Genomic DNA, 17,905 nt, shown 5'->3' on the forward strand with positions numbered 1-17,905 from the left:
GGAGCTGTTCTTTATTATCCATTCCACAACAGTTCTCTTCCATTGAAGGTACCACAATTTACAAAACGCTCAGGTATTTTACCAAACAACAGAACACATTTTCCCCCTCCATTTCTATGCACAACAAGTATTGCAAAGACATGTTTGCAAGCCAATATTGTGGTACACAGAGCTTTTCTCATTACAGCTGAAAGCCGAGAGTCACGAGCCAGGGAGCAGCAATAGTTCAGCCACTCAACTTTGCCTCTGCCATTTCCTACTATTATTTCAGAGTCCTTTTTCACACACCCTCTGAAGTAAATGTCTGAATTCCCACTGGAATAGTGTAAGGAACTGAAGTAATGCTACAAATGCCACTCAATCCAATCAAACAAAAGATAAGACTGAAACAAGGAATTCATTTTCTCACAGTGTCACTATTCAGAACCAGGAAGGAAACTTGAGGGGAAAAAAGAAAACCTTCCTACAGAAACGTTCCCTTGTAACTTCAAGGCTTTGGGTTTACTCAGAATGTCATCTTTCTGTGTGCAGCATGTCTGTACAAGATGGTTTTCAAACATGAAGCATCAACTGAAACCATGGGTACCATACAAGCTAACTTTGGCCATTTCCACATTGGTTATTTGTCCCAGGCTTGATGCTGTTGGGAAGTTTTGTTTTTCCCCCCCTCCAGGACTGTGTGTGGTAGTAATGATGGTAGATTATTATTCATGGCAAGCACTAGACTCCTCATGAAAAAGTTGTCTATTTTGGCTCCAGTGTGTTCTGCTAAATGCCTGAGTCTATTGAAGGAAAAACAACAAGAGTCCCCAAACAAGTGTATTCTCCAATTAACCATTAATGGAACTTTTGGGAGTAGACTAAGGGCTGAAATACTGCAAGTATGAGCCATTGCTCAGGCGCTACTCAGTAGAGTTCTCTTCAGATAAAATATTTTTGGGCCTGGGAGAGTTGGGCAGTTTGGTCAGAGAACAAAGATCTTGGGAATAAACAAGCTTAACACAAAGCTGCTTGTTCACTTCAGGTGCACCATTCTTAAAAAAGAAAAGGTTGAGAGGAAAAATGATTCCCCGCCTCCCCCTTAGCCTTTCTATCAATTCATCTGAGAGCATCTGAGAGCAGAAAAAAATGGGCCTAGCAGGTTGTGGGGTGGGGTAAGCGGGGGGTCAGGTCTGGTGTTCATTTCCTGCTATCTCAAGTTAAGGGATTTCAGATAAACCAAAGTTGGAAAAGCTCTCATCATCATTCTGAACAGACAGTGTTCATGTACGAATAGCCTGATTTATTCTGAGGTAGTATCATCTTCATATTTCTTCTGGAATGTTTCCTCATGATACAGTGGCACTGATCTAAAACACTGCGGTGGCTCAAAGTTAGAGTCCAGTGGCACCTTTAAGACCATTTGGACATTATCACTTAGGGGTGTACTCACTTTTGTTGCCAGCAGTTTAGACATGAATGGCTGTGTGTTGCGTAATTTTGAGGGGACAGCACATTTACACTGTTATACGAGCTGTAGACTTCACTACTTTACATTGTAGTCAAGTGTCATTTCTTCAGTGTTCTCACATGAAAAGATATACTTAAATATTTACAAAATGTGAGGGGGTGTACTCACTTCTGTGACATACTGTGTATGTGTGTGTGTATATATACACACACACACACACAATTTTAAAAGACAAAATATTTTATTGTGTGTGTTTTTAGCATTCCCTTGAAAGTCCAGTTTTTTCTTCTGGAAAAACTAAAAACCTGGGGGGGGGGGTGGACTCACTGGATGAACTAGCGGAGATGTGGCATCAACAACTCTCCGCAGCCATTGATGAGATCGCTCCCTGGCGTCCTTTTCACTGCCGTTCACAGCTTGCACCATGGTACACCCCAGAGTTGCAACTGATGAAACGGCAACTAAGATGGCTAGAGAGGTGATGGTGGTGCGCCCGCAACGAAGTAACAAGAACATATTATGAGCTGTTTATGAAGTCCTATGAGATGGCAGTTAAGGCTGCAAAGAGGGTTTACTTTGCAACCCAGATTGCATCTGCGAATTCTCACCTGGCCCAATTATTTAGAACAATTCGGATGCTTACAAACCTGGCACAGAGCAGACCAAACGATAAGAAATTGGAAATCGGCTTTTGCAGAATTTTTCGCTGATAAGGTCCTGCTGCTCCGCCGTGATCTCCCCGCCAATCTTGACACAGTGAGTGAACTCGAGGCCCCAAGTGCATCTCCTGGTTTGATCTTGAACCATTTCACTCCACTCAGCTTGGAGGAAGTCGACAAGGTCCTTTGTACTGTACGTCCCACTACCTGCGATCTGGACCCATGTCCATTCTGGTTGCGAGCCCTGTTGCGGGTGCTTATCAACAGGTCCCTGATTGAAGGAACCTTTCCCACGCCCCTTAAGGAGGCGGTGGTATGCCCTCTCCTCAAAAAACCATCTTCAGACCCGGCCGTATTGGCAAACTACCGGCTGGTGTCAAACTTGCCCTTTCTGGGTAAAGTTCCTGAGAGGTCAGTGGTAGTACAGTTATAGGGATTCTTGCATGACATTTCCATCTTAGACGCATTTCAGTCTGGCTTCCAGCCATGGGACAGAGACGGTACTGGCCGCCCTCTTGAGACATCTGGATCGGGGCGGCTCAGCAGTGCTGTTGTTGTTAGATCTGTCGGCTGAGTTTGACACCGTCAACCACCAGCTTCTGTCCCACCGCCCCACTGATGTGGGGATTCAGGGGTCTGCCCTTCAATGGCTTACCTCCTTTCTCCAAGGCCGGGGACAAAGGGTGGTTATAAGGGAGCAGTTGTCCCAGAGGCATCCTCTTGTATGTGGGGTCCCTCAGGGGGTAGTCCTCTCCCCGATGTTCTTTAACATCTACATGCACCCCCTTGCTCAGATTGTCCGGAGATGCAGGCTGGGTTGTCACCAGTATGCGGATGACACTCAGCTCTATCTATTGTTGAGGGGCCAGTCCAGCTGTGCCTGGAAGATCTGGACCTGGCATTGCAAGCCGTAGTGAAATGGCTCAGGCAGAGTCAACTGAAATTGAACCCAGTGAAGACAGAGGTCCTGTGCCTGAGTTGCAGTGGCCTGGGTAGGGAAATCCCCTTGCCAGCCTTTGATGGGACGCTATTAGAGCCAGCATCGAACGTCAAGAGCTTGGGAGTGCTCCTGGAGCCTTTGCTGACAATGGAGGCCCAGGTAGCAGCCACTGCCAAATCCGCATTCTACCATCTTAGGCGGGTAAGGCAGTTGGTTCCATACCTGGAGCGCAACGACTTTGCAACAGTGATCCAAGCAACGGTCACCTTGAGAATAGACTACTGTAACGCCCATTACATGGGGCTGCCCTTGACAACTTTGGAGGCTGCAACTGGTGCAAAACGCAGCAGCCAGGTTGTTAATGGAGCTACTTGTACGGGAGCACATTCAACCTGTGCTGAAAGCGTTACATTGGTTGCCTGTAGTGTTCCGAATTCGCTTCAAGGTGCTGGTTATAACTTTTAAAGCCCTATATGGCCTGGGACCTGTCTACCTTCGGGACCGCCTTTCCCCATACGTAACCCAGAGAGCACTACATTCAGGGTCTCAAAATCTCCTCAAGATCCCTGGACCGAGTGAAGCTCGATTGACCAGCACTAGAACCAGAGCTCTAGCTGTGGAATGCCCTCCCCAAAAAACATCAGGGCCCTGTGGGACGTGCCACAGTTCCGCAGGGCCTGTAAGACCGAACTTTTCAAACTCGCCTTTAATGGTTAGGGGGAGGTGGCTATTACCTTCAGCATCGACAATCTCACTGAATTAATATAATGGGAAACAGAAGCTTGCCATCTCGGATTTTTAATATATATGGAAATGTTTTTATAGATATAATTTTAATATGTTTGTAAACTGCTACTGTTTTTAAACTGTTGTTAGCCGCCCTGAGCCTGTTGGGGGAGGGAGGGATATAAATCTGATAGATAAATAAATAAATATTTTCCTTCCCCTCCCCCTTCACATCTCTACTCTCACAGCAACTATAGCCACCTCTCTCAATTATGGAGTCCATGGAGCAGCTTCCAGGCCACAGAACTAGATCTCCAAGTCCCATAATCTCTCATTTGAGAAAACAAGTTCTGTTTGAATATAATAAATGTAAGTACAAAAGGGGAGTGGGGCAGTGGAAGCAGCGGGGGGGGGGGGCTACAGAAGGGAGTAGATGAAGCATCAAGAACTACAAAATGATGAGTCGATGAAGCCAGGTGTTCAGAGAAACAGGGAAGGGGGAAAGACAAAGGAGGCAGGAAGCAGAGCTCTCCCCCTGCCCCCAACACACTGACTGAGTTTCAACTATGTCATGGAAAATTCCAGTACTGAAAATTCAGAATGCCTACAAGGTTGCACACTGGTGAAAGAGTGGCAAAGATATAAAGAGGACCAGACATCTGATAGGGTTGCCAACCTCCAGGTGGGGCCTAAAGACCTCCCAAAATGACAACTTATCCTCAGACAACAGAAATCAGTTCCTCTGCTTTGACTCTATGGCAGGGGTGGCCAACGGTAGCTCTCCAGATGTTTTTTGCCTACAATTCCCATCAGCCCCAACCATTGGCCATGCTGGCTGGGGCTGATGGAATTTGTAGGCAAAAAACATCTGGAGAGCTATCGTTGGCCACCCCTGCTCTATGGCATTATATGTATTGCACTGAGAGTCCTCTGCCACTCTCCCCAGGCGCCTCCTTAAATAGCCAGGAATTTCCCAGCATTGAGTTGGCAACCCTAATAAGCCAATCAGAAAGGCTGTATATATCACCAGGAGGCAGGGAGGTGTACATTCTGAGTTGAGCTCTTTATTAGATCAGAGATCATATAAGTGTTCTTTATTCTAGATATATTTCTTTCAGTGATTCTTTTCTGGCCATAGAGGCTTGCTTCCTTGAAGTAGAATTCACCTGGGAATAGTCTCAGTGGAATGTAGGGTTGCCAGGTCCAATTCAAGAACTATCTGGGGATTTTGGGGGGGAGCCAGGAGACTTTGGAGTGGAGCCAGGAACAAGGTTGTGACAAGCATAATTTAACTCCAAAGGGAGTTATGGCCATTATATTTAAAGGGACCGCACATCTTTCAAATCCCTTCCCTCCAGTGCAAATAATGAAGGGTGGGAGCATAGAATTTTTTTTGGGGGGGGGGGGGTCATAGAATTGGACCCCCTGGTCCACTCTTTTTGAAACTTGGCAGGTAGTTTGGGGAGAAGTACTGGATGCTAAGCTGAAAATTTGGTGCCTCTACATCAAAAAACAGCCCCCCTAGAACCACAGATACCCAAGGATCAATCCTTCATTGTACCATATCAGTCTCCATAGGGAATAATAGATCCCCTGCCCCCACCTAGGGATTGGCAACCCTAGTGGAATTGCACCCAGAGACACAACAGTTAAATTTGTTCTACAAGACGTCTGGAGTTCTCCACCTGTTTCCAATATAATCAGTTCTTTGCATCACACCCTTTTTGGTGGTCCACCAGGGGAAAGATTAGACAATTCTGTGAAAAGCAGTGGCTCAGAATTCATGATTTATCAGAGGAAGCATTTTTTACTGATGCATACACTCAGTGTTCTTATAACAAATATCACAATTCAAAATGTGCTTTTGACAGCTTCTTTTTCTTATCTTTTAAACTTTGTTAAAGGCATGCATGGGATTTGATTTACTGACCACCAATTCAAATTTTTCGAGCTCATTTTGAGAGTTCCTCCAAAGTAATTTTCCAGTTTTAGGTAGAACAATCCAGAGGTTTTTAAATTATATATACACACACACACAGATTCACGTTAGGAAGTAGGACAAAAAAATCTGGCTTTCCAAGGGCCATTTTCATTTCTGCACAATGCAGTTACTCATACATACTTCTATCAAGTATATTCATCCTAGTGATTATATACTGCTCCCCTAAGCCAAGTACAGATTATATAATAAACAAGATCTCATAGCTGATAAAGGAAGAAGTGTCCCACAGCTAATGCACAGCTGCTAGTATTTGGTCTATGCTATTTATTTCCCCTGGTGTAGTACAAAGCATCATTTCAGTGGAGGAATAGTTATACTTTTATATACAGTTAATATTCTTATTATACCAACTGCACATGGAGGCGCCTGATATCTCCCCTTGAGGATATTAATGCAAGTCTGAAATCCATCCGCAAGCCCCTGTACTGTCACCATAACTGCCATTTCCAATGCTTTATGCCTTTAACTTCATTAGACTTATTATTTGAAATATTTCTATTCTGCCTTGTCCCCACCACTACAAAGAACTGAAAGTGGTTGACAAATACATTATGGTGGCAAGATTGGTATGGCAGAGTGTGAGATTTCAGGAGAGGAAAATTTTAAAGCAAAAGTGTGGGGAAGGAAGAAGAGGGGTACTTCCCCTGCAGGTTATCTTTGCCAGTTTGAAGTAGTGGTTAAGTGTGTGGACTCTTATCTGGGAGAACTGGGTTTGATTCCCCACTAGAGATGTAAAATTTCCAGAAATTTTGAAGCTCGAAAAAAACCCAGATTTTTTTCTGTTTTTTTTTTCTGGGAAAAATGGAAATTTTGGGAAAAATTGAAAAAAAATTGCTACATTAGCACTTCTTTCATCATCATCATCATCATCATCATCATCATCATCATCATCATCATCATCATCATCATCATCATTTTGTACATTTATAGTCTGCCCTTTCCCAAAAGGGCTCAGGGCGGATTCCAACATGCTAACACAGTAAAATCAACAATAAAACATCCGAATATAAAACAATTAAGCCAATAAATAAAAATTATTTAAGACAGCATAGATGGTTTGAGCACATGGGGTGTAATTATCATGGGCAGCCTTAAGCTGCCCTAAGATGTCAACAGTATTGACCTCAGTTGAAGTGTCAGTCATTGCTGGGAGGCCAGTTAGATGGTATAATAGGAATATGAAAGTCATTCTGTTACTTTAGGAACATAAAATATGACTATGGACAATTTTACTTGGCATGAAATTTTCACAACTAGCATATTAAAAATGTAGGACTGAGTTTCAATGAATGGGCATGACCTAGGACTTGCTTGTCCTCAGTGCACAAAATTAGAATAATCTGATACCATACATATTTTTTTAGAAATGATTTGGAAAATATTTGAACACCTTGTCTTAAAATATTTTATTCATCATGTTAAAATAAAATTTTCCATAATCAATTATTTTCTTTTTTCAATTTTTTTGGGAAAAAAACAAAAAAGGCTTCAGGAAAAAAATGGGGGGAGGAGGTTTTTTCCCAGGCCTTCACATCTCTGTTTCCCACTCCTCCACTTGCAGCTGCTGGAATGGCCTTGGGTCAGCCATAGCTCTCGTAGGAGTTGTCCTTGACAGGGCAGCTGCTGTAAAAGATCTCTCAGCCCCACCTACCTCATAGGCTGTCTGTTGTGGGGCGGGGGGAGGTAAAGGAGATTGTGACCACTCTGAGACTCAGATTCATAGTATAGGACGGGATATAAATTCAATATCATCATCATCTTCTTCTCCTCCTCCTCCTATCTAGTCCCATTTTCCCAGTCAGTCTTAAAGTCCAAAAATGAGGAGAATTATGGGAGGCGCAACTGATTTCAAAGGCAAGCACAGCAAGGAGGGTGGGATTCAGCACCTCTCTGACTGCCTACAACTGTCCAACTTTAAAGAGATCCACCTGCATTTTAGGCCATAGGTAGTGTCATGGTGCCATTTTAGGTCATAGATAGTGCCCTGAGCCCGTTTGGGGAGGACAGACTAAAAATCCAATAAACGAACAAACAAATAAATAATTTTAGTTAGGAACTCAGGGAACTATCTAGCAATGGGCACAAACCAAATTATGAACTGAAATTTGTCACAAACCAGGCCTGGTTAGTGGTTTTTGAACTTTATGAACATGAGCCCACCTCATGAGCCCCCACGAACCTCCCAGGTGGGTTCATGTGGTTTGTGTCAGTAGACACACTGGTGCCGGTGGTGGGGTTTGGAGAAGGCATTTAAAGAGACCACACAGGAGTGCAGTCTAAGCAGTAAATCCACAAGAAAGTGGAAATTCAGTGCTTAGACTCCACTCCCACAAGGCACCTGATCACAAACCGTTGCCTTTAAATGGATTTTGGATGATACTCCCCCCACCCTTTCATTCTGCTGGTATCAGGAAGCCATGGCCAATGGAAAGGAGGGAGGGAAGATCCACGCACCTCACAAACTGGAACTGGTTCACAAAGCGGGGGTGGGGGTTGGCCCAGTTCATGGGACCTCACAAACCACGAACTAGGATGAATCTCCATTTTCCCAGTCCATGCCCATTCCTAGAGCTATCTTCAGAAGGACTCCCAAGCCTCCCTCCAGTGCCTGATCTGAAGAAGGCCTGAGGAGCCAGTCTTTGCTCCAGTGGTGTGAAGCCAATCTGCATATGCTAAATCTCCCCAACATGGCAAGCATTTAGCTCCTGAGGCCTTCAGGTCAGGGAAATGGTGCAGGGGATTGGGAGGAAAGACAGATTAGGTCCCCTCCTTCCTCAAGGACACAGCCCCTGATCTGAATTGAACCTGGAAGACTCGGAAAGCACAAAATTCCCTGGACACATCTGTCCAATTGACCCAAGGACCTATGATGGAAAACCTATTGTGCAGTTAGGTTCTCAGAATGGTATGTTCACTGCATTACTTTCAGCCATATGGCAAAGGTGTGCTTTTTCTAGATAACTGTTACAATTTATCACTGATATTGTGCCATCAATAAAAATGTGACTTCACTGTGTAACGGGAGTGGGAAACAGGTTCCTTCCCATTTGAAGGCCAAAAGAAAGAAAGAAGAGGAAGAGGTTTGCAAAGGAAACAGTTAGATGGACTAAACCTTTTCTACTCCTGTCTCCACCTGTTCAACATTTATGTAGACACAAGGCAAAGCAATGTAACAACTCATTCACTGTGTGGACATATGTAATATGCCTAGTATTAGTTATATTCTTGGCTTGAGGCCAATCTTTAGTCTTTCATGTTGGCCCTAACATTTAAGATCTGAGGTGTGAGATGTACAGAGCAGCTAATAAAAGAATAGACCGGCATTATATATTTTGTCTCTTCAGCCATACTTTTTTCCCTGGGTTATTAATTCCTCGGCATGATGTCATTTTTTTTATCATTTTGTGGTAACAGAATATTAAATTCATATATCATGAATGGATGGCTTTGCCCTGGAAAGTTACAGAACATTAAAAACAAAGAATTTGAAATTATTCATTCTGAAATGTTAAGAGCAATAACACACAAGTACTAGAATTCTGAAACGTGCGCTACCTATTAAAGGAGTATATATTGAGGGGGGAACTATTACACACCACCAAAATCCATTTCAAAATCCATTCCAAGTTAAGCAGAGAAACATTCGCTATTCTAAAGTGCTTTCATAAAAACGGAGGACGCAAGAATGGAATAAGAGTTGATGCACCTTCCAGATGAGAGGAAAAACAAAGAAACAAAGAACTGGAAGGGACTTCAAACGTCACCTAGTCTAACCCCCTGTGCAACACAGAAAATTCACAACTATCCCCCACTTTCCCCCAGTGATACCTGCTGCATGTCCAGAGGAAGGCAAAAAAATCTCCCTGGAGGATCCCTGGCCAATCTGTCTTGGAGGAAAAGTCCATCCTGACTCCAAAGTAGCAAACGGCATCATTCTAGGTCATAAGAAAGGGTCATAAGACCCTGAGCACTGGCTCATCCCTTCCTGACCTCCCTCTCACAATCTGCCTAAGTTCACAGAATCAGCATTGCTGTCAGATGCCCGTCTAGCCTCTGCTTAAAACCCTCCAAAGAAAGAGAGCTCACCACTTCCTGAGGAACTCTGTTCCACTGAGGAACCACTCTAAGAACAGTCAGGAAGCTCTTCCTAACAAAGTGTATGTACTGCATATTTACCTAAATATTAAATACAGGTATCAACATCTTTATTATTTTAACATGCAAATATCAAATCTACCCCCCCCCCCACCACCACCTGTGCCTTTCCTTAAACTTAAAAAAGAGAAAAGAAAATCCAGCCTGGGTGATGGAAAAGAGGTCATCAGATGACAGCCCTTTGAGATGTCTCCCATGAGATGCACTAGCAGCGAAGTGAATTTTCAGTGATGCTGCCCAGGTTTAACTGTTGTCACAACATTTCCATGTAAGCAAAACAATTACACACATCTCGGTTACAGATACTCACCAGGCCTGCAATGGGAGTAGGCAATCTATTGATCTTTTTGACCAGTCCGGGTTTTATGGTGTTCAGCAACCTGCCGTGAAACAAAAGAGTTTGTCATGTGGTTCATTTGTCACAAGACTTGAACTTCACATGGTTTTCTCTCAGCATTGCCAAGGGCTTAATACAACAGGCCACTACCTTGAAACCTGAAGGCAATTAACTAGCGACAGAAATTAAGCAAGTCAAGTATGGTCTACGGTCAGAATGGTTTCTTCAGCTTTGCCAAGGCAAGAGTTTACAGTGTGTTCTGTAGCAGCAGCATGAGTGGAGCTAAAGCATGTGTTGAACCTGTGAATGACCACCAAGCTCAGCCAAAGAGAGGAACAACAGAGAGACTAACCAGAGTGGCAACAAAATGCATTGATATGAATAGGCCACACATATTGTCCCCGGATCCCTATAAAGACTCACTAATCACAGCAACAAAGAGATTTTGGACTTGCTGCTCTTTCTTGGCCATCCTTTAGCTTGCAGTATTTCTGTTTCTCCTACAGAAGTTGAGTCTGGCAATATATTTCAAATAGGGTTCCCAATCCTCAGTTGGGGGCAGGGGATCCACTGGTTTGGAGCCCCCCCCCACTTCAGGGTTATCAGAAAGTGGAGGCTCATGCATTAAATGTCCACTAGACACTCTATTATACCCTATGGAGATTGGCTCTCCACAGGGTATAATGGAGAATCAATCCATGGGTAATCTGGGGCTCTGGAGGGGCTATTTTTTGAGGTAGAGGCACCACATTTTCAGCAAAGCTGCTGGTGCCTCTCCTCAAAAAACACCCCAATCAAAAAGATTGGACCAGGGGGTCCAATTCTATGAGCTCCCAAAGAAGTGCCCCCATCTTAGATTATTTCCAGTGAAGAGAAGGCATTTAAGAGGAGTATGGTTCCTCTAAATGTGATGGTCAGAACTCCCTTCAAAATTCAATCGTGCTTGTCACAACTTTGCTCCTAGTTCCGCCTCCAAAGTCTCTTGGCTCCACCCCCAAAGTTCTATGATATTTCCAGAACTGGATCTGGCCAGCCACCCTAATTTCAAATGGAAGACTGATGGTATAATAAAAATAAAGAGTAACAAAAAGAGAACACAGTAACGAAGGAACAGTCTACAGCTTGGTTCAGATACAGCACAAACCTATGGTTAGTGTGGTCATATGAAACCAGGCCACTCCACTAACCATGGTTAGTTAAGGGGTATTAAACCTGGCTCTGAAACCATGATTTGAAGCTGGCTTACTAATTTCAGTTAGCCTTACCCACACTTTAATGTAACATACAAACACAGACATTACAGCTAGTTTGTTCTTTGTTCATTACAGCTAGTTTGCCCTCTCAGCCCCATCCACAGTTCTAAATTGGAGGCATGTTGAAGATGGCAATGGGAGAGATTTGTGAAGTGCATCCACATAGCATCACAGGCTTAGTAGATGAAAAGACCCATAACAGCTGCACTAACAAGGACAATGAAGGATAGTATCTTGGGAACAACTGGAGTGCTAGAGAAGCAACAGTTCACAGATGACAGAAAGTGCTTGGAAAGGCAATGCTCTTGGGAGATTGGCTACATCAGGGGTGTGTAGCCTAATATGCAAAGGAGTTCCTGCTACAAAAAAAGCCCTGCTTCCAAATACTAACCAGGGATGACCTTGCTTCCCTTCTGAGATCTGAGAGATCAGGCCAGCCTGGGCCATTTGGTCAAGGCAATGATATTACTGACTGTCCTTTAATAAACGTTATAAATGGGAGAAGGGAGGAAGTAAGTTCTACTGAGCTGAATGACACTTCCTCCTAAGTTAAGGTGCAGCGCATTGCTGTCAGAAACCTGGATTCAAAAGAACCGCATAGCTGGGTGCCCTTTACCTAAGGAAAATTTAGGGCTGCATGCGTCAAAGAGTAGCAACCCATTCCCTCCCATCTCAGGTGGTAAATCCACTTTGGATACTGGCCAGAGTTTCCAAAGCATCCCACTGCCTCATGGGCTCTGCCATTCATATAAATTAGTCAAAAATTCCATTAGGCATGCCCAAGCCTTTGGCTAGGCCCAAACTTGCTCTTTCAATCCCGGCTTTAGTAGGAAAAAAACTACTTACACCTCTGTTTCTGCCCTTCAGCTATATTTCTCCAAGTTTATTATGGAGAATGCTCATTCTGGCTGGAACTTTGCATAGTTTTCACTCGATGCACGGCTTTCCTTTTGCAGCCCTTATGCCAAACTATATTAGTTTTCTCATTGTGTCTCAAGTAACAAAATTGAGCAGGCTACAAGTGCAGCCCAACGCGCGTGCACAACCACTTCCAATGTCCTTGCTTGAACTTTGGTCTCCATCCCTAATGAGACTCTGGGCTGGAAAGGAGCCAAATCCACGAAGTCAATAATGGTTTGGCATCTCAACATACAACATAAGAAATCTCAGGAAATTGCCGGCCATGGGTCACCCTATGACACGGGTCATTCACATTCACCCTACAAGGACAAAACTACCTGCTTTTGGCACACACGAAACAAAGCTATTATGTGGCTTTACAGTGAAGCTTAAGTATTTGGCAGGAACAAGAGCCTCCTTTGCTGGGAGCCGGGTGGCTGTTTGGCAGAACTACTGTTAATCATTCGCGGTGGCAAATTAACCAATTAAAGACCAGAGATGCTTGATCACAGAATGAACAGAAGATAGCTGTGGACAATTAAAGTCCCATGAATGGAGCTGAGAAATCTTCCAAAGCTGGTATGCAACTGCAGTTACGAGATTTGTTAACATCCAAGCAATTAGCAAACCAGGTATATAATCAGCATGACCCAGCAGCCAAAGTCCCACAATGAATTCTGATGTTGATTCTGAACCCCCATTCTCCCTCTCCTTCATGCAGTCTCCCACAAGTCAAATGAACCAAGACAAACAAATAAATAAACTGGCTTTTTCAAGGAATGCTGTGTATATTAACAATGAAAAAACACACAACACACCTGTAAGTTATATATAAGTAATACAGTCTATAGCAGGGGTGTCAAACATGCAGCCTGGGGGCCTGGAGGGCTCCTATCCCATGCAATCTGCTTCCTTTTCCCTCTTGCTTGCTTCCTTCTGCATCACAGCTAGCTTTGCCAGGCTTGCTCTATCACACTGGAGCGACAAAGCAAAGCTATTTTCTCCAATGGCTGAGGGTTCTCCCTTAGTGAGGAATGAAGGGAGGGAGAGCTTGCTTTGCCAGGTTCACTCAGTCACACAGCAGAGCTACTGAACCAAGCCTCTCTTCCTTCTATTGGCTGAGGCTCCTTCCCCTCCTCATCCCCTGGGGAGGGAGGGAAACAGCCAGAGCTTCCTTTACCCAGTTCCCACAATACCACAAGAAAGAAAGAAAGAAAGAAAGAAAGAAAGAAAGAAAGAAAGAAAGAAAGAAAGAAAGAAAGAAAGAAAGAAAGAAAGAAAGAAAGAAAGAAAGAAAGAAAGAAACTCTGTGTCCTTTATAAAGTTTGTATCTTTGCTTTCAGACATTACATTTTATAACACACATGGCCTGGCCCAACAAGGTCTCATTTATGTCAGAACTGGCCCTCATAACAACGAATTCAACACTCTGGCCCTCATAACAATGAATTCAACACTCTTGGGTATATAGATCTTTGGTTTACACTTCACAAATTTATAAATATCTACTGGATAAAAATCTATCAGACAAAAAAAAAACCTTGAGATTTTCAGTGTTATATTATTCTTCAAAAATGGACAATGAATGGATTTGAAAATTCAAGTGAAATCTTTAACCCAAGATATCTGTGGTAATAAGGAAAACAGAACACAGTTCACAAGTTACCGGGGGTGGGGGGGTGGGGAGGGGGAGACAGAAGCTTCCCCTACCGGTATGAGGGACCACACCAGACTTTGTTTTTGTTAATTGCAATCTCCCTCAATGTTTGACTTTAAATGCCAGCCAAAAACACTGTTTAGATCACTCATTAAATGCTTTTAAAAAAGAGACTACTTGGTATTAACAGTGAGTTACCACTTTAAAACAAACTGGTAAAATTAAAAACATCTGTTCAAACATTTGCCAGTAGGGTTAATCTAGCTTTAAATGACAGGCAGAAAAAATTTACAAAAACAATATGGCTGGATTCCTGGCCAAAATCTCCTTCATGAGTTGGTCTGTGTGGTTCTCTGCACCGTTCTTTATAGTATATAGCCCAATTGTATTCTGCTGCACAAGGGTTGCGTTTAGATGACCAGAGACAATACAGAAGTATCTCCGTATAGAATATGCATCTGTCCTGGATACATTGCAGCCTCACTTACACTGTCCTGGATACAACGCATCCCTCTTGACCTGCCAAACATCCCTTAGATTAAAATTTCCAGACTAAGCAAGCCAGAGATGGTGACCAAAACACTTTGCATTTCCTTTTGACCTCTGAACACCACCGAGAATTTTGTAACCAGATTTCAGGCCAGGCTCTTTCCATCTTGCTTGCCTAATGAGTTTCATGTTTATATCCACAAACCTCTTCAGCCTTCTGTATCTACACTGAGAGGAGTTCCAGATGGGAAAAGGAGCAGCTCTAGACTATCTGGCACACTAGGCAAAGCTAGCTTCTGGTGCCCCTGCACTGATAACCAATTTTCAAAAAGAGATGACTTGTGGGGGAAATGAAAAGCACAAAACTTGAAATTGCTTCCTGATCTTGTCAGATCTCGGAAGCTGAGCAGGGCCAACTCTGGCAAATATCTGAATGGGAGACCTCCTTCACTGAGTCATGTGGGGTGTCCAATTCATCACCCCCAGAAGGCTGGCGGCCTAGTCCAGAGGTGGCCAATGATAGCTTTCCAGATGTTTTTTGCCTACAACTCCCATCAGCCCCAGCGATCAGCTATGCTGGCTGGGGCTGATGGGAGTTGTAGGCAAAAACATCTGGAGAGCTACCATTGGCCACCCCTGGCCTAGGCAATTGCCTAGTTTGCCTAGTGGCAGGGAACCAATGGTGTCCACTTCTCTTCGATGCATCTTGTTATATATGTGGTTGGAATTGTATCTATTATATGGAGTTCTTGCCTGGCTCATTGGAGCCTGTAGGACTGAGCTTGGGGACTCAGGAACAATAGGCAGTAGGATCCAAATTCCTGCTGCCTTGCTCCAATCACGAGCCCCCTGCTGGTTTGAATGGTCCAATAGCACGCTAGCGCAGGAACTTTGTGTGTATATATAGTTGGCCCAGTCTTTTGAGGCAGCCCTATCCTATGCTGTATTCAATAAAAGAGCTATGATCACGACCACCTCGTCTCATCATTGCATAGAACCCACTATATTATACATGTATAAAGTGCAGTCATCACAGCTGACTTATGGCAACCCCAGCAAGGAGTTTTCAAGGTGGGTTGCTATTGCGTCCCTCTGCAGAGTCTTCCTTGGTGGTCTCCCTTCCAAGCACTGACCCTGCGTAGCTTCCCAGATCTGACAAGACTGATGAGAACCTTCCATCTTCCCTCTCCCACTTCTCTGCTAAATAGTCAAAAATTATTCTATTCGCTTATCTGCTTCAGTGACATTCAGTAATCCTTTTAAATCCTTTTGTACTTGCAGACAGATACAGATTTCCAGTCCTGAGCAGGAACCTTCTCTGTGCTAGCTACTGCTTTCTAATTTTTGCAACAGGAGTTTGGTTACCCTTTTACCCCAGGCATCCAAACAAGTCATTGTCAAGGTTAAATCAAAACTTGAGGCTGGTGCTCATCATTTAAGAAAAATGATGGGTTGGATTGAAATGGTCCTGTTCCACTAACAGCTCTAGCCTTCCTTGGGTGCAAGGAGCCTTCCACAGGTGGAAAGGGAATTGTCCACTGGAAAGAGGTTTTGCCATTAGTGGAAGAACCTTAGGATCTAATGATGCATAAGAACATAAGAGAAGCCATGTTGGATCAGGCCAATGGCCCATCCAGTCTAACACTCTATCTCACACAGTGGCCAAAAAAAACAGGTGCCATCAGGCGGTCCATCAGTGGGGCCACTGCCTTGTCTTTGCATTAACATCACTAACATTCATGAGTAGAAATTAGCTCAATCTCTTCGGCATTTCCAGTATTTCAGTCTGTAATGAATGGTCGCATTTGAGCTTGCTAGAATAAAGTATTGCTCGAATTTGCTAGAATATGTTATTGTTGCTGTTGTTGATACTCGGATTTGTGCAAGCGCCTCATATAGTCTCTCCCAGAAAAGTAAACTGATCTTCTCAGGTCTGCTTTTGTATTCCGCTGTCTCCTGAGGTAAGATGAGCAATCTCAAAGGAAAGGGTCTTTTCTATCTACCTCACTTCTTAACTTGCTAGTTTTAAGCAGATTACTAAAGTATAGGAAAAGCCAGATCCCATTTGAACGACTGCAAAAATCCACCAATGATGCATAAAATTTCACAGCTGAGAGGGTGATAGATCAATTATTTTCTAATAAAAGATATAATGTCTCCATGGCCAACAACAGACAGCCGGTTTGGGGCAGTTTGAGGTACCCTGAAAAGAGGCAGCTGGAAAGAGAGCGTCCCGGAGCTTCTGGAAGGCGCTTGGGAAAGCGGCGAGCCATGGGCATCCAGGGAGCGTCTGGAATGCTCACGTGTCCCGTCTGAAGCTCCCAGGGACATTTCCTGGCCTTCCAGACAGTTAGGGAGGTTCCTTGGAGGTGCCCCAGCGAAAAGGCACCACTTTCAAAGTGGTGCCTTTTCAAGCTGGCTCCCGGCAAGCCGGGGACAACTAGGGGCTGGAGGGGGACTGGAGGCAGATGTGCATGTGTGGACGTGGTTTTTTTGGTCCGCCTGCCTCCCATCCCTGGGGTGGTTTTAAACACCCATCTGTTCTCACCCCATATGGTCTATATTTTGGAGCAAAGGAAGAATTAAAAGGCTCAGAAAAGTAATTACATTCAAAAGTTACATGATAAAAGGTGTCTACACTACCTGCACCACTGTCACTTAACATTTTAAGATATTTCCCTTGCAAAACTCTAGATTGGGGTGTCAAATGTCCAGCCCACGGGCCAGAACCAGCCCACCCAAGGCTTTAATCAGGCCTGTGGGGCTCTTTTCTCCACCATCCCCTCTTCTGTCCTCACTCTCTGAAGCTCCAAGGCTGCCGAACTTCCCTTCTCTTTCTGCCTTGTCTTTGCCAGCTGCAGCAGGAAGCAAAGCTGCAAAGAAAATGCAGAGTGGATTTTCCATTAAGGTCTCTGGGCACAGAGACCTTAATGGAAAATCAATTCCATGTTTCCCCTGCAATTTTGTCTGTGCTGCAATGTGTTTCAATGGTGTGGAGCTCAGTTTAACTTCCCAGTATTCCTACGGCCAGCTGAAGCTTCTTGGAGTTAGGTCCTTGAAAATAAAGGGTTGATGAGAACTGGTGCCTGGTGAGCCCACAGCCAAAGGGGGATATTACACTAGAGAGCCGTTGCCAATCTGAGTAGACCCGGGGGTGGGGGGAGCTTGCTATGCCCGGCCATTCCCGTGGGGGGTGGGGAAGCTTGCTATGCCCAGCCATTTCATGTTTTCCCAGTCAGAGAGTATTTTATATTTTTCATTTCTGCTGTGATCCTTGTGCTTTTTCTTGATGTTTTATTTTTAAAATTGCATGGTGAAATCCCACTATTCCTCCACC

At 44.0% G+C, this 17,905-nt stretch overlaps 1 protein-coding gene across 1 annotated transcript in view; it reads right to left on the reverse strand.

Annotated features, from left to right (window-relative positions):
• The window catches only part of LIMCH1 (LIM and calponin homology domains 1), a 292,250-nt gene that overhangs the window by 154,551 nt on the left and 119,794 nt on the right, over nucleotides 1-17,905 (reverse strand). The window contains exon 3 of the mRNA XM_060246331.1: nucleotides 10,243-10,312. Coding sequence (XP_060102314.1) covers nucleotides 10,243-10,312 — 70 coding nt within the window. The remainder of the gene's footprint in view (nucleotides 1-10,242; nucleotides 10,313-17,905) is intronic.

Source organism: Heteronotia binoei, chromosome 9 (assembly GCF_032191835.1).
Source record: "Heteronotia binoei isolate CCM8104 ecotype False Entrance Well chromosome 9, APGP_CSIRO_Hbin_v1, whole genome shotgun sequence".
In the NCBI taxonomy this organism is placed as follows: domain Eukaryota; kingdom Metazoa; phylum Chordata; class Lepidosauria; order Squamata; family Gekkonidae; genus Heteronotia; species Heteronotia binoei.